The sequence below is a fragment of the Alternaria ethzedia genome, assembly GCF_023757985.1.
Source record: "Alternaria ethzedia strain BMP 0044 chromosome Unknown scaffold_12, whole genome shotgun sequence".
In the NCBI taxonomy this organism is placed as follows: Eukaryota; Fungi; Ascomycota; class Dothideomycetes; order Pleosporales; family Pleosporaceae; genus Alternaria; species Alternaria ethzedia.
The window spans coordinates 493353-513446 of NW_026056205.1; the positions used below are offsets into that span (position 1 = coordinate 493353).

Consider the following 20094-nt stretch of genomic DNA (forward strand, 5'->3'; position numbering starts at 1 on the left):
CTGCTAGGGCGCTGATTGGCTCATGTCCGGCGGCTTGGCGTGCTCGTCGACATGTCGAAGGAATTTCCAGCAGATGTGCATCACCCGCATCTCGAACCCAATGCGCCGAATACCGCGCCCCTCGCGGGCAATTGATCCCTCACATCCCCTCTCCGCTTGCATACGGCAACGAGTCTCGCCATTGCCCTGCCGCCCCGCCCCGTCGCCCTGCACCCATCTCCGCACCCCATCCGCCGCCTTCTCCACAACCGCACCCCAAGCCTTCCTGCTACCGGGCAAACAGGACAAGAGAAAGCACCAGCAGTTCGTGCGAAGATGGCAGAAGCGTCTTCTTGGCGACTCGGAGCCTATTGGTGCACACGTCGACCCTTATGATCCCACATCACCGGTCCGCATAGCGCCTGAAGACCAGGGCGAATACGAAGAGGTCCTTGACGAGGAAGCCTCAAGATTCCCCCAATACAAGCCTGCGAAGTATCTACGCGGCCTACATCGGGTCGGTGGCGAGGAATGGCTGCAGGAAAAGGTCGAAAAGGACCTGGCTAAGGAATTCGAGAAACTCACGCTACGGACGTACACGCCACTGACACTGGACATGGCCAATGAGATCGAAGAGCTCACGGGCACTCCGTACACTTTGAAGGACGAGAACCTGCTTATGGCGCAAACTGTACACGAGAAGACCAAGCGCCCATATACCGACTACAACTTTGGCCTCCACGCCAAAGCTACCCGGATTACCGATTTGCGTGCCAGTTTCACACAAGCTGTCGCCGAGATTTATGCCCTGAAGCAGGCTGGTTTAGATATGGACCTATCCAAGTTTGCCAACCGAGGTGTTTACGATCGGCCACGCTGGGTCAAGGACATCAAGTTAGTCAAGACAGAAAGCGGTGAGCTTGCTCTTGCCTTCCCCCAGCACAAGAGCTTGGATGATCTCTTGGAGACGATGCAAACGGCACCCGCTTGGGAGGCTGAGCCAGAGGTATCGGACGAGCTGCTCGTTGAAGAGGTCGTTGAGGAACTTGAGGATGCCGGCCTTGCACAGGAGCAAGTACAGACCATGGACCCCGACACACCAGCACACAAGAAAGCAGCAGTGGTCAAGATGGATGGCGAGAACAAGCCGTTTGACTTCATGTCGAACCGCCCCGTCCCTCGCGCCAAGCCAGTTGAAGCGCCCGTCAAGGAGGCAATTGTTGAGGAAGTGGTCGTTCAAGAAACTACGCCACCTCAAGTTGCTCAAGATGTACCCCAAACCGAGCTTGTTGACCATGCAGCCGACCCGGAGCCCGTTAACCAAATCGCTCCAGCTGCAGCGAGCGAGTCGCGACATGCTATCCTCGAAGAGAGAGCGAAGCGTTTGGCGGCTGACTTTGCGGCTCTAAAAACCTCAGTTCAGCAGAGCAGCAGAGATTCGTCTGCTATCAAGCCTGAAGAGACGAAATGGCGGCACGTTCCCGTCACTGACATCAACGTCAAGTTCGCTGTACGTGTATCGACCCTTTTTATTTTACCTTTGCTGACTTATGTAGCTTTACAAACGCCTTTACCAACTTACCGGCTGCCGCATCTCCGATCCACACCTCTCTTCCGCGAACACCCTAGGCGATCTATACAATCATCTATTAGAGGCCGCCAAACCCCAGCCTACCAGTCTCTTCAGCGCTATGCATGTAGAAGGGCAGAAGGCACGTCAGCGAGCGAAGCAGCAGGCCACATCTGATGCCGACGCCAAGAGGAGGGCCGACCTGGGCGATTTGATTAATCTGGGCAACGTCGAATTGCGTCGCGTCAAGCCTACCAAGGTTGAGAAGCGCAGCAAGACTGGTCAAGACAAGGTCATCAGCTATGCTCTATGGGAGCGTGGTCTGGGTTCAGGTATACCGGCTAGGCTTGAACAGATGAAGCAGAAGCAATCGAGGGGAGCAAAGAAGGCACAACCCGAGCGTGGAACTGTCACCCCCTTAACCAGCAAGGCCGCCGGTTTCTTGCTCAGAAAGAGCGGTACCTTGCAATCAGCACGCGCAAAAGCGGTGTAGCGGACAGTTCCTGGAACCATGAATACATTTGCATCCGATGCATGACTTATGCCCAACCATGATCTGAACGGGTCAATACATTGTATAGTATGTACACTAGGAGAGCTGGCATAGTTGATAGCTTCCTTCTGCTGGAGGGCCAAATGAATGCCCTCTGCCTTGCTTCATGCAAATGGCAATAATGTTTCACGGACTGCGAAATGGTCGCGTGATGGAATGCTGCTTCGCACGTGGCCTGTAGGATAGTGTGCTTACCTAGGTACGCATCGGCCTGCTCCGAGAATGCAAATCATCCAGCCGCTCTGTGAACGGCTCGAAAGCCTGAAATCATCCCGCTAGTCAGCCACGAACCGAAGTCGCACCTAATCAGCGTACCAACTCCTGATAAGAATCAAGCCATATGCAGGGCTCACACGCAACGCTCCTTACCGAGGGAGTAATCCACGATTGCCGACAGGCTAAGCTTTGCCCAGAAGTGCTTGTCAAAGATAAGAGTGGAGCTACTAGTTCTTCGCAAGCACACAGGCTAGGCGGCATACGGCAATCGTTTTTCTTCGCACCCTGCCATCGGCGTCAAAACGGCTTTTCATGACGCGGCTGGGAGCCGAGTGTGCGCGGTGGGGTAGTTTACTATAGAACGACCATGCTTCGCCCTGTTTGACCCTGGGTTGGTCTTGTCCAACCCTTTCTAGTCACCTTTCTTTCTGAGTCTTTGTCACGATCGACGCTGCCCATGATGTTGTCAGCGGAAAAAGCCCAGGACGAAGCCAGTCTCTCGACAGACAGCGGCAGAGTAGTCGGCGCTGCGACAGCCGTTCCGCGCGAAACCGGAATCCTCGCCAAACTGCGCCGGCTCGAAGAGCGATTAGATGCGAAACTAGGTAAGTTCTGACTGTACGAAGTGCATGTGAGACATATACTTACTTCGTACCTCTACCTCTGCAGGCATTGAATCCGAAGCCATCAGTCGCAAACTGCCAGAAGACAAGGGCGACGTGCCATGGCACCACCAACTCAACATGTTCTTCCTCTGGGCCTCGGGCACAATGAACACGTCCTGTTTCGCGACGGGCTTCCTTGGACATGAGTTTGGCTTGAGTAAGAACGTACCGTTTCCCGCGTACTTGCAACAGCTTGACTGATTGTTTCGTGTTTTGCAGCACTTCGCCAGAGTATCGTCATCACCATCTTCGCGTCTATCCTTGGTGGCGCAGCGACTGGTTTCGCTGCCACCTTTGGTGCGCCGACTGGGCTGAGGCAGATTTCCATGTCGAGATATGCGTTTGGGTGGTGGCCTAACAAGGTTATTGCTGCTCTTAACACTATTGTGCAGATTGGCTGGGCGTCTGTGGCTTGCATCACGGGTGGTCTGGCACTGACTGCCGTAGCGGATGGCCATATCTCGCTGATCGTTGGTATCGTTATTCTGGCCGTGGTCGCTACGCTTATCTCCTTCGTCGGTCTGCGAGCTATTCTGGTCTACGAGCGCTACGCGTGGTTCGTCTTCTTCATCATCTTCATCATATTCTTTGCCGAGACGGGCAAGTATACCGACAACAGCAACACGCCTAAACTGAAGGGAGCGGACCTCAGTGGACAGGTTTTGAGCTTGATTGCTATCGTCTACGGTAGTTCTGCATCGTGGCAGACTATGGCATCCGACTACTACGTCCATTACCCGGTCAACGTCTCCCGCTGGAAGGTCTTCCTTATGACCACCTTCGGTATCGCGATTCCTACTTCGATCGGCATGCTGGCCGGCTGCGTCGTGTCATTCGGCATGAACAACCGACCAGACTGGCAAGAAGTGTACGACAACGACGGTCTCGGCTTCCTCATCCAAACCATGCTCTACCCACGCGGTTTCGCAAAGCTGATCCTTACGCTCCTGGTTCTTTCCGGCATCAACGTAAACGTCATTTCAATTTACAGCGCCGCAATCTCTTGCCAGCAATTTTCCCGTCCATTTGCGCGCGTTCCCCGCTTCATCTGGATCTTGGTCTGTTTCGCCGCCATCCTTGGTCTCGCTATTGGCGGCCGTGAGCAACTGAGTGTCTACCTGCAGAACTTTCTTAGTCTACTCGGCTACTGGACAACGCAGTACTTTGTCATTCTGTGCAGCGAGCACGTCATCTTCCGTCGTATGAACTTCGACAATTACGACTTGGATGCATGGAACGATCCCAGTCGTCTGCCGCTGGGTATTGCTGCTGGCACCGCCTTCGCCATCGGAATCGTCGCGTGGATCCTTGGTATGGTCGAAACGTGGTATGTCGGCCCGCTAGGTGGGCTCATCGGAGCTGATGGGGGTGACGTTGCGAATGAGTTCACATTCGTTGTGACTGCCCTGGTGTACATACCTGCGCGGTATCTCGAGAAGAAGATTGTTGGGAGGTAGAGATATGGGCTGCCAGCGTAGGAGCATTGTAAGTGTCTAGGCACGGCACTGCCAAGAAAGGCTTCAGACGTGTTGACGACGAAGAATCGATAACTCATCCATGGTCAGACCTTTTGAGAGTGACTTCGTACTTCGACTGCACAGGAACTGCATCATATTAGTGAACGCTGGGCCAGCTGCGACAAAGCGGCGCAACTCTCGGTTTCTCGACTTACACGTTGCCAGTTACCTATGAGTACCTTCAAACTTCCCAAGCTCTCTTCGCAATCGTATACATAGCGTCTCCTTTCAGCAGGCTGACCATCCATTTGCCATCCGGAGACTCCTCGCCGCCTAATGCCTGCCCGGCGGTGATCACAGCCCACTGTACCATGGGTGAGACAAAGTCTGTTTCTCCTCGCGCACGTTTGTGTTGCAGATAGTCAGTGATGCAGCAGGCAATATTGAGCCCTGCTGCATGGATGGCAGGATAGTAAGAACTCTCGGTCACAACATCCGCGCCTGTGCCGCCCTGTATGTGATCGCTCGGAATGTCTTGTGTGCCGTTGGTTTTGCTTCCTAAAGTCGCCATGACACGGAGGGTGTAGATGAATGCGGTGTTGTACAACATCAGCATCCGTGCAACAGAGTCGCTCATGAACCGGTATATAATGCGTGGCGAAATCTGGGTACTGGTCGGATCAAGACACTCTTCTTCGATATGGACGTTCTCCTCATTGCTATCCCATCGTCGTTTCCACGCTCGAAGAAAGACTAAGGTCCCATCTGCCTTGCATTGCATTTCCTGTCGCCGTTGAATATAGCTTAAGCCAGACGCATGCTGAAGCTTGAAGAGCTCGTCACTCGCAGCTATTAGCACCGAACAATCTGCGAGCACGTCATGCAAGTCTTGTTCATCTGGAGTTTCCAGCGAGAGCGCTGTTCTCAGTACAGCTTTCCACTGTGGTCGCGCAAAGATTGATGGCGTTCTGTTCCTCAATGATGCTATCAGTATCATATGCCGCACACCTTTGTACAGCTCAAGTGTCCGAAATGACGCGTGAACCAGGGATGATGGGTCACGTAATGCTAGGAGCTGCTCCATTCCAAGCATGTGCTTGAGCCAATTTCTTGGTCCAGTGGGCATGAAAAGTTCAAGCATAGCCAATAGAATGACGGAGACGATTACGTCGTCATGCATACGGCGTTCTGGCTGGCTCAAAGCCTGATTCAGCCGCTTGAGAGCTACACCATGTATGGCATAACCTTCGGCGAGGATCCCGCTCTGGTGATGCTGCGCGCCGAAGAAGAGGGTTGCAAAGCTGAGTGCGGCTTGAACAAATAATGGGCTGCTTGCTCCTCTTGCGGCGTAGTTATCCGTGACAATGTCTGAGGGCTGAAGCTCCTGTAACCCTAGGTCTATGGGACCGTTGGGTAGAAGATGGCGGCGTGCATAACATATGCAAACTTCTTTGTCGTTGAATTTAGGCCTAATTTCAGGGAGGTCGAAGCGGTGTTCAGGAGATTCCGAGGTAGACTCTTCTACTTCTTGCCTCTTCCAGACAGTCGTTACAGGCGGGTCCGCCGCCTTGCTCTTCAACTTCTGTGACCTCCTAGACTTGACGATTTTGCCTTGCACAAAGACGATCGACTGTGGACCATCGCATTTGAAGCCAGCCTTTTCGCATCTCTGACATGTTGGGCGAGTCTCATCTTTAGTAGGGTCAGCCTGAGGTCTAATGTGCACGACGATGGCGCTTACCGCACTTGATACGGCGCCTGCGGCAGGTTGAGCATCCTTTCGAACGGCCGGCTACATTGACCATGATCTAGACTTGGTTTTTGCGAGATGCATATGGATGAGACGGATGCGGTGCATTGGACGAGGTGGCTGAAGAGGCAGGTGGGGAGGTCATGGGCTGACATGGGGGGACATCGGCCTAATCTGGGGTTAGGCTAAACCGCTTGCGGCTCATTGGGCGAGATGCCTCGACCCCTAAGACGTGCCGCACCGCCCCTTCTTGCGTTCTTCCGTCAACCTTCCAACGCTAACGCGCAGTGAGTCTCCCAGGTCCCCTTGCAGTGTAAAGCCACACTGATATGTATGCGCGCATTGAGCCGCAAAAGGCATAGGCATATCGTGGTATCTTTCGTCCGCTAAGCAGCTGTAGATATGGATTCATACGAAGGCGTCACGCTATCTGCAATAAATATCGTCACTGCATCTTCCATCGGCACATAAGGTGCAAGTTTGTCTTCGTCGGAACAAATCCTATCCCTTGAACTTACCAAGTGATCATCGCATCTCATCTGCCAACTCGCAGCTATGACCGTCACAGCAAGCATCGAAATCGCATCCTCACCGGAAGATGTCCGCGCAAAAGTACGAGCACCGCCTCTCTCGGCCTAATACAAAGCTTGTTTGTCGCGATGCTTACAAGATCGCAAGTTTCTCGACTTCGCATCCCTCCCCAAATACCACAGAGGCTTCTTCGCTTCTCTGACCCCACTCGGCCCCGTCGAACCCGGGAACAAGATACGCGTCGTCTTCTCATCGGGACAAAAGATGGATGCTCCAATAGAAGTACGTCATAACTGTACTAGACTATGACGCGACATTGTCTAATAGAGTTTGTAGCATAACACACCTACCTCTTTTGCGTGGACAGGATCTATACCACTTCTCTTCACAGGCACGCATTCTTTCAATTTCGAGCCCAGTAGTACCATCCCAGGCGGCACGAAGTTCGCTCAAGAAGAGGCCTTCAGCGGCGCGCTGTCCTTTCTCATGGGTGACAACGCGGTGGCGCGAAAGTTCGGCTTCCCGGAAAAGACGAAGAAAGGATGGGAGGGCTATAACAATGACCTGAAGGCGTGGTGTGAATCGAAGTGATGCGCGTCATCGTCCAATGTCTGTTGTTTGGGTTATCTGGAGTTGGGAAATACCCTTGATGTTGAGTAAGATATAGACTGTCATCGACTTCCATGCGTAACGGTTCGTTCTCTTTCGTGCTCACGTTTCCTACTTCATGCTTTGACCATGATCTTCCGCCCCTTGAATGCCACCCGAGCAGCAATAAGCAACAGCACACATCCGAATAACAAACACCCTCCGAACACCCACAAGCTAGCAAAACCACTTTGTTCTTGAATCGCACCTCCGATCGGCGTTCCAATCAGCAGCCCCACACCCACGACAGCGAAGGCCTGACCCATCCTTGTGCCGACCTTGTCTCGCGCGTCACTACTCAGCTGAACCACGATGGCGGGTGGAAGCGAGACGAAAGATCCGGAGAAGAAACCGTAGAATGCCATGAGTACGATGATGCCGGCGGAGGAGGTGGCACCCATGAAGCATATGCAGAGAACGCCAGAGATTATGCAGCAAGGGATTACGACGTTGAAAGGACCAAGTTTGTCGGAGAACTGTTGCGGAGAGAGGTTAGTGACTCCACGCCGAACAAAAGTAATTTCTGGAGGGTGGCGGAAAAACTTACCAAGTTCGGTACTATACGTCCAAAGACACTCGTACTATTCATGATGGCGAGGAGGTAGAATGCCATACTCTCACTCGTAATGTGTTCTTGGATAGCGTAGGTTTGCGCATAGAAGAACGGCATATATAAGCCCATGAACCCAAGGAAGAATCCCGCGACCATGAGACTGTATGACGGCATCAGGAAAGCGCGCAGGTCAAGAAGAGAACGCGATTCTGCCGGCAGAACGCGGACGCGCATGCAAACATTCGGTACAATCATAGTGGCGAGGACAATGAAGCCGAGCACCCTCGTCGTCCAAGCGAATCCGATCTGAGAAATGAGTTTGTGGAATACGATAGGATAGATGACGCCGCCAAGCGATGAGCCAGCTGCGGCAATTCCAATCACGGTTCCGATCCGGGTAGAAAAGTAGGTTGAAAGGATGGCCACACTCGGGATAAACAGACATCCAGTCCCAATACCGATGCAGAAAGCTTGTGCAAGAAGGACTTGCCAGTACGTATGGCATAGACTGAGCATCATCTGGCCCAAAACCAGCATGAAGCTTCCCACGATGAGCAGTGCGCGGAAGTAGCCTGCGTCATAAATGGGACCAGTGAGGGCGCCGACCAAGAGGAGCAGGAACGCCTGTATAGACCCGATCCAGGATATGGCTGAAGCACTCGAGCTGGCGAGCAAATTCGCTTCGTAATATGTTTGGAATGTTCCGAATGTATTGATAATCTGTGGTGTAGGGTCAGTTCAGGTCTTACATGAACTCTGTATGTGGCTGTCACTTACGCCCCAAGAGTTGAACAACAGAAAAAATGCTCCCAAGACCTGCAGCCATGCCCAAAGCCCACCATTCGGTACTTCGGACGCGTCGTTCACATTAGGTTTACTCGATCGATCAGGTTCCAGCCTGCTCTCGTCTGTATCTTCATCGTCCTTGTCCTCTATCACGCGTTCCTTATGTGTACTGCGCAGTGAATTCAAAGTCGCATAGGATGGCTGGTGTCTTGGATCCTTCGATGACTCCGCACTGTACTGCGAATTCAAAGTCGCAAGGGATGGCTGTTGACTAGGTCCGCCAAAGTTCGTCAACTCATAGGAAGTCGGTCCAGTCTGTCTACCGGGATCCAGCGACGGTACGTTCGTGGGTGGCATACTGAACCCGTTCCCGCTACCAGTGTAGCTGTCGCGAGTGGAATTGTTGTCGCTGGGTGTCAAGACGGAGCAGTGGCCCGGCAGTGAGTGGCCAACGAGGTTCTTGTTCGAGAAATGGGGTCCTTCGAAACGGAAACTACCAGTAGCAACGCTTGCTGAGAGGCACACAAGCAGGAGATGACGGATAGAATAATCAAAGAGTTGGCAGAACGCGGACTTAGAAAGACGTCTAAATGAGACGTGAATGAGAGACAAGCAGCCCCAGGAGATCATATATCAAGCTTCGGAGTTGACTGGGGGCATCGGCTAGAAAGGGTGCAACACAGACCTGGGCTGCGCTACACTTCCTCCTCCTTCGGGCATATTCTCAAGCAACCGACGGCTCGCTCCAGCCTTAGATCACGTGTCTAAGTAAGCCTTAGCTTTAGTATTTCTTAACTATAGAAATTTAGAAAAATCTTAACTTAATAACTAAAGTATACTATAGTTATATACTACTAGTACCTAAAAAAATAAAATAAAACTTTATAAATATATTATTTCTTTTTTACTTACTTATATATAAAACTTTAAAATAGTAGTATAATTAAAGCTTTACGCCTACTTAATACTATTAAAACTTAGCTTTAATAAATATAAACTATTTATTATTTTTAACTTCTTTAAAAAAAAGTTCTTTAACTATATTACTAAGTATAAGTTTACTATTAGCTAAAAGTATACTACTAAGCTATAAGTAATTACTATATATAAAGTTATAGCTATTTATATTTTTAATAATACTAATAATATTATTAAGCACTTTATACTTATAAAGCTAAAAGTTTTTAAATAACTTTATAATAAATTTTTTACTAATAATACTACTACTAATAATAAAGAGGCTATTAAGATGCTTATAAATAATTTTTAAAGAAAAGTATAAAGATAAGTAAAATATATCTTAGTTTTAGTTTAAAGTAAGTAAAAAAGATAAGATTAAGTAGACTAGTAATTAATAAGCCTATAAGCATGCACTATAACGTCTTCCGCAGCGTAACATTAGGCATCTAGCCTTAGAAGTTAAGGCTAAGGAAGACATGGCGAAACGTACTTGCTAAGGTTTGTCCAACACTCCGTAATCCAATCGGGGGATTTCGTTATGAGGAACGATCCGGTTTCATGCTTTAGTCAAAACCTTAGGGAGTACAGCCTTGCAGACAACGGCGCGCCACGTGCGCGGCAACAGGCACGTCATGAAACTTTCCTGATTGTTATCTCCGCATTACAGCCGTGCAATTCCGGCCGAGACAGGGCTGTATCCCATCGTCGTACCTTCCAAGAACACTGCGCTTCGCATATGTAGTCTGCTGATACCCTGATGCTATTTTTCCGCCCTTCAGCGCGGCCTATCTAACCCGTGAGATTTCATCCTCCACCTTTGTATACCGCGCTGCGTCTGATTCCGACACATTTGCCTAAGACGCCGCCACCATCGTAGAGAAAAGAAAACATTTATGCCGTAATGATGTACAAATCAAAGTCAAGCTGGCATGCTGTCATGATCTTGGGGAATATGCTTCGTCACATCGTAACGTACTTTTGGTGACCGTAGGAAAGGTTTTGGTGGAAGGACTCGCTCACAACGCCTGCGTGAACGCCCATGAACGCTCACTATGCTTACACCCTAAGGAAAGAACCGACCTGGTTTGTATGTCGCCGGCCCGAAAAGTCGTGCCGAATGTCGAATGCTGACATGGGAAAGAACTAACGTCGTCGAGGCTCCACTTGTTCGGACTGCTCCTCATGTGTCGCTGGCGACCCGTTTCGTCGCCAAGCGATGGCCGGAAGGGTGAAGAGATGATGGCTCGACTTGCTCCACGCGTTCTTCAAGATACACGTTGTTCAAGAGGCCGGCTGGAATGGTACCATCTTGGCTCGGCTTCAACTGGCCCGCCGATGCCTTTTGGCGCCGATTCTCACGCTCATTGACTACTTCGCGCAAGATCTTAGTGGCACCACTCCATCCGAGTTGATTCGCTGTTGCCCGATGATTGAAGAGCCGTTCCACGAGTGGAAGTGGCAGAGATAGCAGAATAGTCGACAGCACGACGGTCGCGTGGCTAGGACGGTGATCATCTTCCGGTGGCGCGTCACCGAACCGAATCTTGCTTAGCCTTGGGTTATGCGCGGCGTTACGTGGTTCAACGAGTGCTGGCAGACGTGGAGCATCTGAAAACTCTGGCGCTATCGCGTACAATTTGAAGTCGGCAGGGAAGGTGTAGGCGATGAACTCGAGAGCGTGATTGAGCAGCATTGAAATGAAGGGGTCTTCTGCATCGGGACCTTCACCTCTTGATCGTGGCCCAGAGCTGGCCTGCAGTGTATATTGCAGTACCTGCTCGACAGTATCCCATCGGAGAAGCATCCGTGCGATCTCAATACCGCGCGCCTGCATGCTAGGCATCTGGAGAGTCCTTGCTGCCGCAATGTAGCTCAGAACTTGTCGCATGCGCATGCGGGCGTCGTTGGAAGGGGACGCTTGGTCGTTCTCGTACATGTAAGGTGCAAGGCCGAACAGGAAGGTCTGGGCAGAAAGGAGCGGGGCGCCATACAGAACCCTGACAGCTTCCTCTAGGGATTCGCCGGTAGTGAAAGGGTCGAGCGCAAGGACATCGACCAGTCGGCGCGCGTCTCTGCTGCGGTGGCTGGGGGCCGGGCTGCGACGAATTGCTTCGGCTATGACAGGGCTCCGCACGACTACGATGCCGTGAACTGGTACTGACATCAGAATGGACTCAGGTGACCGAACTTGGAGGATGAAGTCGGCGAATTCGGGGTTGGCGAATTGGATTGACAAATAGCTGGCAAGTTCAAACGGCGACTCCTCGAGGCGTTCGGTAGGAGGGGCAGTGCCATTCTGGTAGGGCATGGCATGATGCTCGTCCCCGTGGTCTGATGTGGGTACCGTGTCGCCAAATTGTGCCTTGCTTGGTGACTGCGAGTGCGAGGTGCGGGTACCGTTTGCGACAAAAGCTGCCTGTTCCGGCGAGAAGTGACCGTTGGGAGGACCCGGATAGAGGACAGGACCGCTGGGAAACTGCGAGGGTCGAAACTCGGAGCCGTTTGCGTAGGCAGCTTCAGGCGGTGCGACTGCTTGTGGCGGCACATGCCAGGGCGCTCCTGCCTCTGAGGGATGCTGGGCGTGGCCGGGGAAGAAGGGCGCAAACTGCTGGGGACCGAACCCAGGCGGAGGACGTGGCAGCGCGTGCTGTTCGTGCTGGTGCAGCTCTGGCTCTTGAGGAGCCACAGGAGGTGCCGGTGACTCATTCGCGCTCTGGAAGACCAGAGCACCAGCACTGAGCTGGTGGCGGTGCGAGGAAGTGTGAGCGCTGTCGCTGCCTTCTGTGGGCGGTGTCTGCGTGTCCGTCTTGTTCGAGGGATAGAAGGGTGGAGGCAGGTGGGCGGGTATGGTCAGTTTGCGGTGCACTCCGTTCGTGGCAGGCTTGGGCTCGGCGCTGGGCTCCACGGGCGCGGGAGGCTTCTCGTCGGCATGGCCGTTGACGTGGTTGTCTGCATCTGGGGAGTTTAGTACGTGCTGCGTCAAAGAAGGAGCCGGTAGTGAATGCTCACCATGAGTGTCTGCCGGTGCCGAGTGGCCATTCTGCAACGGGCCAGGCGCGGCGGTTGCATCGAGCTCTCTCTTTTCTGCGCCCGAAGTGTTTGACTCTGGCGTAAGAGGAGTCTGCACCGCCTCGGCCTGCTGATTTTCAGTTTGCTCTTGTTCCTGCCTCTCGTGCGCGGATTGCGGCTCCGGCTGCGGCTTAGCTGGTTGGGCGACACTGTCCTTGGTGGAGCCGTCTGGTGTGATGGGTCTGGCTGATGGCTGAGACCTGGACAGACGGTAGGGGATGGCAGGCACGATGCGCGAGCCTGGGCGCCGGTGCTGCTTCTGCGCGGTGGCTGCGCGTGCGGTGTCGGCCATGTTTGCTGGGGCGTGCGGCAGAAAGTGCGACTGAAGATTCGGAAGCGGCTCCAGGTAATTGCGGCCTGCTGCTTGTTGCCAATTATCCTGGAGCGCCCTGGGACGGGAGAAGTGTGCGGCGAGGGTATTTGCTACGTGGGGTTAGTCGACAGCAGAGAAGTCCAGGCAGAGATGGAGACATGGCTTCCCCACCAATTTTAGCTGCACACCTCTGACCTCATGGCCATAGCTTAAGCTCCATTTGTCATCCTCCACCGCCCACACTGAAACACCACCACTTTCTTTGTTCCCTTTTCTCTACATACGCGTTGTCGTCGTGCTGCTTAAAGAGACTAATCTACTGGGTGTCGGAAATGACGCCAGTACATGTCGTGCTCATGGGTCAGTGACAGTCAAGGAGAGTCTGCAGGCGGCGACGCTGCGATGCAAAGCAAGCTTCCACAAGAATGATATATTCTGTATGATACAGCGTATCGGCTGACTAGTAATGCAAGGGAATACTGTTCATCAGTTGGCTCTCACTTCATCTAGGTGGCTACCTGTGCATTCCTGCGACAGCTCCAGTCGAAGCGACTAATCATGCAGAGCATCATGATATTCATATCGACTCTGAACTCCACCGGGTGTACCTTCCTGCTCCAGACATCAAACAGAACGCTCGAACTGGAAAGAGCCACTGACTGACCGCTGATGGAGAAGGCACTACCTCAAGGCAGGACGAACAGCGCTCCTTTGCAGGGCAGTAACGCCCCTCTTAGCCACATGGCACCCTTATCGCCATGGCTGTCCTTCCGAATACACCTCAATCTTCTTCCTTGCTATCGCACGATAAACCGAAATACTGCACCTACAGCTCCGTCACCTTCTCCCGTTTGCCCTATATTTCCTAGTCCAACATTGCCTTTCGTTACACCTCTAGCATGATCCTAGGACAGGCACAACCGATCCGCAATGACAGAACCTCGACGCGATTCTCCAAGCCTGCGCGCCCGTTGAAGGACGGTCGCTGCTCAGATTGTCGAGTACGCGACACCAGAGCCATTTCCGCTAATTACTGCTTGACTACCTGTCCTCATGAGCATGATTTCACTCCTACGCGTACGTTGGCACTAGATGGCATGCGCTTTGACGGCTTCTAACATTTATAGCGAACAAATTCAGCATCCTAGCAGAGCTCCAACACTCGCCCACCGAACCAAAGTGGAATTTCGATTTTGTTCCCACCACTACCGGAAGCACGAGGCGGCGAGGCAAACGGGGAGGAAAGCGCCATAGAAGCAAAGACTCATCTACCAAGGATACTGAACGATGCGAAAATGCAAACATTAGCGCGTTGTGCAAGACCATGGCTGCGTTGCGTCTTAACGAGGATGAGCCGATTAAACCAGGGATGGACGACACTTCTAGCCATAGTCGAAAGGCCGCACCTATCAATCCTCCGTGTTTCGATATCGACAGACCTTCTTGGGCCCCACAATTTCTTCCAGATTCAACAGCCACTGCAACAAGCCAGTCCCAGTCCTCCCAGATCAAAGCACTGCGGTCTCAGATGTCCTCTAATGGCGCAGCGACTAAGCGGCAGAATTCTCAGTTCTTCCCAATCTCCGCTTTTCTTGCCTGTCCCGATCTTTCAGGACGGTTTCCATCCAAGTCTAAATTTCTAGAATCAAAAGCTCCTGAAAAAGGTCCGCAACCCTCAGAGTCTTCAGTCCCTCCTCCTACATCCTCGTCCCACGCACAACACGCCGCAACAAAAGCAGCACATCGTGCACTCACTTCGAGGAGTCTACAGACCAAGCCTACCACATCCACTGACGAGTCAGATATCCAGCAAAAGGGACCACCTCTTCTCCCAACCGTGGCGAATACCCCTTGTACGCCCTGTCCTCTCAGTCTTGTCAACATGTCCTCCAACATGATTGAGCCAACCTTTGTATCCCCTTCTGGTGCATCTCAACCCACCGAACCCGAGACAGCGAATGGAAAAACTGGAACTCCATCCATTGCACATGGCCTTGGGCGGGAACCTCCATTTTTGGACGCTGAAAAGATGAACGTCAACCCGCGTTTTCACGGCTGTTGGCAACGCCGTTCAATACCAACTCCAGCAAAGGTTCGTCAGTCGGAAACGCTGATGAGCTCGGGTCATGCGCGTATCAGGCTGTCACCGCAAGAAGTGACTGTTCCAGCAAAGCCCCACGCGCGTTGCTATATTCCTCAGCAACCCGGTCGAAAGTCCAAGTTCTTCGCCGACGGCAAACTCATCGCGCGCGAGAGCACCTCCACAGCCCAGCATCCCGTACTCGGAACCCCATCGTTTGGAACAAGCTCATCCACTTCTCCTGCTCCCGAAAGCTCTTCTCGTCCACCCTTTGGGGACCCGTTCAAAACGTCGGAGGCAGAACATCCGTGGAACGCTTATCAATGGTATACTGCGCTGTCGGACAAGCCTGCAGCATCTAGCGCGTTCTTCTCAGATATTTTCACATCGCCCAATACGCGGAATGATGAGGACAGCATCCCACAGCGCTCACCAAACCTCGACATCTGCCACGTGAACTCCAAACCATCCACGCAAGACAATCACAGGGCCACAATCTCCAAAGTGCTTGCACTCCTTGAAGCTGAACATAAAGAAAGCGTCTCCAAATCAGACACCGATGACTTCGACACTGTTAGTCTTCTTTCCGAGTACGATATCATCGATCCGGTAACTACGAAGTCCATGGCGGATTCCTGGGAGGAAGTACCTACACCACCCGAGACTACGGTTGATGTCGAACCCATTGACGACTCCGACTGCGACGATGAAGATGACGAGTATTACTCTGAGTCTTACTTCCAGTCTCACTAGGAGGAGACACCCGCCACACCTACCAGTGCTGCACGATGGACGAGTGATGGTGCCAGCACGAGCGCAGTGGAATGGCCTACTTTGCAAGAGGCGATGAAATTGCGACATACTGGAGTTGACGAGAGTACGAGTCCGACGAAAGATGACGACGAGATTAAATATTGGGACGGTGTTACAGATTGGTTCATGTGAGGTCGCACGCTTGTATAGTGAGTGCGTCTCGTTGATGTCGACTTCGAGAGTGTTGCGGCTATGATGGTGTTAGTTTGGGATTCCGTGTGGGTCTGCTTGAATCGTGTTGTCTCTTTCTGTCTCTGAAATCCCTAGAACAATGGCAGTATACATTTGATCGTGCGTCTGATGTCACTACTGTGAGCTGATATATTGCAATGGTGTCTTGCCACGTTCTCAACACACGCATAGACCAAATGCTATCTTTGTATGTAATTGTCATCGGTATTATCGTGTAAATATGACTAGAAAGACACTGAAGAATCTAAACATCTCTAAACACCTCTTTCTCAAAGTCCTTGCACAAATCATTGAATGGCAGCCATTCATCCTTGTCCGACTTTGCCCCGCCCTTCTCCGCGATTGGGCTCCACCACGCCTGCTCCACGCCCGCATCATCATGTACTACAGCAACGGGCGCGACCGGTCCCATGGCATTCGACTCGTACAACTTCCTAGTGTGATTGAAGTACCACATGCGATCCCAGACCGAAACGCGGAGGGACTTGAGCCCATCTCGATGCGCGTTGTGGTGGATCAGGCCAGGGACGACGCTCGTCCACATGTTCGTGTAGAGAGGAACATCGTTCCAAGACTTCTCATCGGGGAATTTGGCACCCGGAGCGACGACTGCGGGGCGGAATGGCGGTTGCGACTCTGTAATGTCTTGGACAAGGTCGTGAACGCGTACTGGCGCGACGTTGAGTTCAGCAGACGCTTGCGCAATGGACTTGGGATCGCCGTGTGTTACCCATGCTGAGTCTTCTTCTGCGAAAACTGTGGGATGGCCAAGTAGACTGGCATAATCGAGTCCGATGCCAAACTCGTCTGGCTTCCCAGCCCTGTGCTCGCGCAAGTGCCGCTCAGACTGCGGGCTGAGGATGCTCTTTCTCCCCGTTAACCAATCTCCTGTCTTTTGGAAGAAACCCCTGTGTCGTTGCCTCATGACCTCACGTTGGAACTCCTGGTCTCCAAAAATCTCACTGAAGATCTTCTGGTCGCTGCCAAAGTTTCGATCTTTGTCTGCTTTCTCCATAGCGCGTTCGAAGAGCGCTTTCATCGCGCCCACGCGGCCCATTGCATCTCCGGAGTTGAGGTACCGTTGTCGAAACTTGACGTATGGGTTCTTGTCCCAGCCGATATCGGTATCTGTCTGTGGTCCATAGACGTCTTCTGGCAGCGAAGACTGTGGTACAGCATAACAAGGGGGGTCCTCTGGTTTCCAGGGCCAACACCGCTTCTGCGCGGAGAAGACAATGTCCTGACTTATGCCTTCTGCGGCCGCCGCTCTGGAGCCCATAGTCTTCCGTATCCGCGCATTCGCCGCGTTGTTGATAGCGTGGAAGCGCGAGATCAACGCGCTGGGTCGTAGTTGAAACCAGATGTCGTATCCATCCACCAGCAGCAACAAGTCGTCGTCGCGTTCCGGCCCAAGTTTACGCAGGTATTCGAGCACACCGCTGATCTTGGCGATATGCGAACCTCCAGCCACTAGCGATTTATCGTCAAATGTGGCGCCCCAGTTGATCAGCGTAGGGGTTGGGTACCCAGCCACTGCAGCGCTGAGCATCGTCTTGCAAAGATTGACATCTTTGTGGTCCGCAGGGATGAGGACGTGGAGGATAGAGGAGTGTTTCGCCTTGTTCTTGCTGCTCGACGAGAAAGCAGTGGGAACAAGATGGCGGTCGCTGTTGACGGTAGTAATGAAGATAACAACGAGTATAAAAGATGCTGCGAAAAGTATCCAACGCCGGCGACTCCAGCCTGGTAGGCGCGCGACCGCGTCGTTGGAGAGTTGCTTGTACCCGCGCATCATCCAGAAAACCGTGCTGACACGGCGGAACTGTGAAGCTCACGTTGCGAGATAATGCTTGCGACAGCGCCGTAGTTGGCAGTGCATCTGCACCCGGCCGAGCGCATTATTCATGTTGGTAATGAGCTGTCACCGATGGCAGTTCGCCTTCTTAGGATCTAAACTTACACTTGAGCTAGTCGGATATCTCAGCCGTGCGGCGTCAACTCCGGGAGGTGGCGGATGGGCGTACACTAGTGGATCTACTTGCCGGCACCATCCGGAAGAGGTGTGCCGAGATGCCACTAGTCTCTTTGATGGCTTGGACCATCTGCTCGGTAAACTGCCACGACAGGGGCGGCGTGGCTATGTGAACAGGAGCAAAATTAGGCAGTAAGATTTGTGCATTCCACTCTTGGTGCCAGTTCGATGAGAGACCTTACATGTGATCGTACAGTTTGGTGTGAAACACAACGTTGCTATTAAGATTTAGTAAATTCAACGCTTGATGCTTCGCGATCAATGGTATATAGTGTCCCAAAACGAGACTTTCTCTGGCTCTCCACTGTACAACGCAGGTTCATGCGACTCGCAAAGAGATTTCCACGAGAGCGATGCCCCCTGGTCACTCCAAGCCCCCGACTTCTCCTCTGGCTCGCCTACTTTACTGTCGTACGGCATGTTCTTGGTCCACCGAACTCCATTGATAGGATCTGACCCAATCTTCTCGTCGTTTACTTGAGATGCCGCGCGTTGAAGGCGCTCAGCCTCTCCAGAGTACCACATGCGGGGCCACCAAGTGTCTCGAAATGACTTGTCGCCTGTGAAGTGGAGCACTGGGAAAGGCTGGCCAGTAACTGTGTTGAAACCCAGAGACACATCTCGCCACGAAGTTTCCTTCAAGGCCGGATCATCTGATATAGCAGCAAATGGCTTCCTTGACTGCAGCACGTCCTCCTGTAGATCAATCCTGTACGGCTCCACGGATTTCGATGATGAAGGAAGCGAGGATCGGTTCGTCGCCATCCAAGCAATGTAGTTCCTATACCCCGCAGCTGTTTGGAATAGGCTCGATCGATAGTCCAGCCCAATGTGATATTCAGTCACTTCGCCTTCCTTGAGCGTTGGTAGGTCAATTTCTTGAACTCCTTCGGGCATCCCGTAGGGCTTATCTCCATGCGATAGTATGCGCGCATACTCTTGATCACCCCATACGTCTGCAAAGTACTTCTGATCGGAGTTGCGCAGCACGTCTTCGGGATTGTACGTCTGCTTGATCTTTTCTTGAGTTGCACGAAACATCTCGCGCATTTCGCCAGCGGGCCCGATGATGGTGCCTGAGTTCAGCCAGCGCGGTCTTGCGTGATTCATATCACCCCATCCATCAGTGTAAGGGCCAAAAGCGTCGGGGTGAAGAGGTGAGTCAGGAACGACCCAGCACGCTAAGCGAAGAACATCTTCTGGCCAGCATACTTTGTCAGGGCCGAAAAGGATGCTGTTGTAAATCTTGTGTTTCCGCATATGGCTTTTGCCGTACCGGTTGACCAGCCGATTATTGGCGGCAGCCGTTTCTTCGAAGTAACGCTTTAGCAAGACATCCGGACCGAGCTGGAACGTAACATCGAAGCCATCCACCAGTAAGACTATGTCTGTATCTTGTGCGGGGGACAGACTCTCGAGGTAGCGAAGAGGACCCGCGATTTTCGCAAGGTGAGTTTCTGCAGCGTTGAATGCGCCCGCTCCTGCCCAGTCGATGAGAACAGGAGGTGGGTACAAGAGCACCGACGCGGAGAGAAGAAGGCGGCACAAGTCGAGGCCACTACTCGTAGCTACAATGAGCAGGTGAAGACGCGATTCTTGGATATTCGCGGTGAGTGGATCTTGTACCGCGGCTTGCCGTATGGTGTCGAGGGAGTTGAGATGTAGTGCAGTCCAGAAAACTACCAGGGTCGCGAAAACCAGGGTTCCGAAGACGAGAGTCCTAGGACGAAGCATGGCGCAGGTGTATTGAGCCACAGCCGTCTGAAGGCGATTATGATATGATCAGTGGTAATAGAGCGCTAATTTTAGGCCAGCCATAGCCCAGCAAAACTCTCCTTTGGCATTGATACCGTGCAGCCCCGTGGTCAGGCAGACCTCGGGAGCGTGGCGTCACCCATGGCAATCTCGTATGGTGAGCTGCATGATT

General features: G+C 52.5%; 6 protein-coding genes across 6 annotated transcripts; 3 read left to right on the forward strand and 3 right to left on the reverse strand.

Annotated features, from left to right (window-relative positions):
- Window positions 1-100: 100 nt before the first annotated feature.
- J4E87_005718 (uncharacterized protein) lies at window positions 101-2042 on the forward strand (the record flags this gene model as incomplete). The annotated part of the gene is made up of 2 exons (XM_049377325.1): window positions 101-1489; window positions 1536-2042. 2 exons carry the CDS (start codon window positions 101-103, stop codon window positions 2040-2042), a joined length of 1896 nt encoding a protein of 631 aa, XP_049232951.1.
- A 736-nt stretch (window positions 2043-2778) lies between these two features.
- J4E87_005719 (uncharacterized protein) lies at window positions 2779-4440 on the forward strand (the record flags this gene model as incomplete). The annotated part of the gene is made up of 3 exons (XM_049377326.1): window positions 2779-2923; window positions 2988-3140; window positions 3203-4440. 3 exons carry the CDS (start codon window positions 2779-2781, stop codon window positions 4438-4440), a joined length of 1536 nt encoding a protein of 511 aa, XP_049232952.1.
- Window positions 4441-4681: 241 nt separating this feature from the next.
- On the reverse strand, window positions 4682-7958 carry J4E87_005720 (uncharacterized protein; the record flags this gene model as incomplete). Its single annotated transcript, XM_049377327.1, has 5 exons — window positions 4682-5289; window positions 5449-6109; window positions 6182-6232; window positions 7917-7927; window positions 7952-7958. 5 exons carry the CDS (start codon window positions 7956-7958, stop codon window positions 4682-4684), a joined length of 1338 nt encoding a protein of 445 aa, XP_049232953.1.
- A 2890-nt stretch (window positions 7959-10848) lies between these two features.
- On the reverse strand, window positions 10849-13029 carry J4E87_005721 (uncharacterized protein; the record flags this gene model as incomplete). The annotated part of the gene is made up of 1 exon (XM_049377328.1): window positions 10849-13029. One exon carries the CDS (start codon window positions 13027-13029, stop codon window positions 10849-10851), a length of 2181 nt encoding a protein of 726 aa, XP_049232954.1.
- A 2147-nt stretch (window positions 13030-15176) lies between these two features.
- J4E87_005722 (uncharacterized protein) lies at window positions 15177-15883 on the forward strand (the record flags this gene model as incomplete). The annotated part of the gene is made up of 2 exons (XM_049377329.1): window positions 15177-15182; window positions 15251-15883. The coding sequence occupies 2 exons, from the start codon at window positions 15177-15179 to the stop codon at window positions 15881-15883; spliced, it is 639 nt and encodes a 212-aa protein (XP_049232955.1).
- Window positions 15884-16379: 496 nt separating this feature from the next.
- J4E87_005723 (uncharacterized protein) lies at window positions 16380-19901 on the reverse strand (the record flags this gene model as incomplete). Its single annotated transcript, XM_049377330.1, has 2 exons — window positions 16380-17802; window positions 18478-19901. 2 exons carry the CDS (start codon window positions 19899-19901, stop codon window positions 16380-16382), a joined length of 2847 nt encoding a protein of 948 aa, XP_049232956.1.
- Between the last annotated feature and the right edge of the window lie 193 nt (window positions 19902-20094).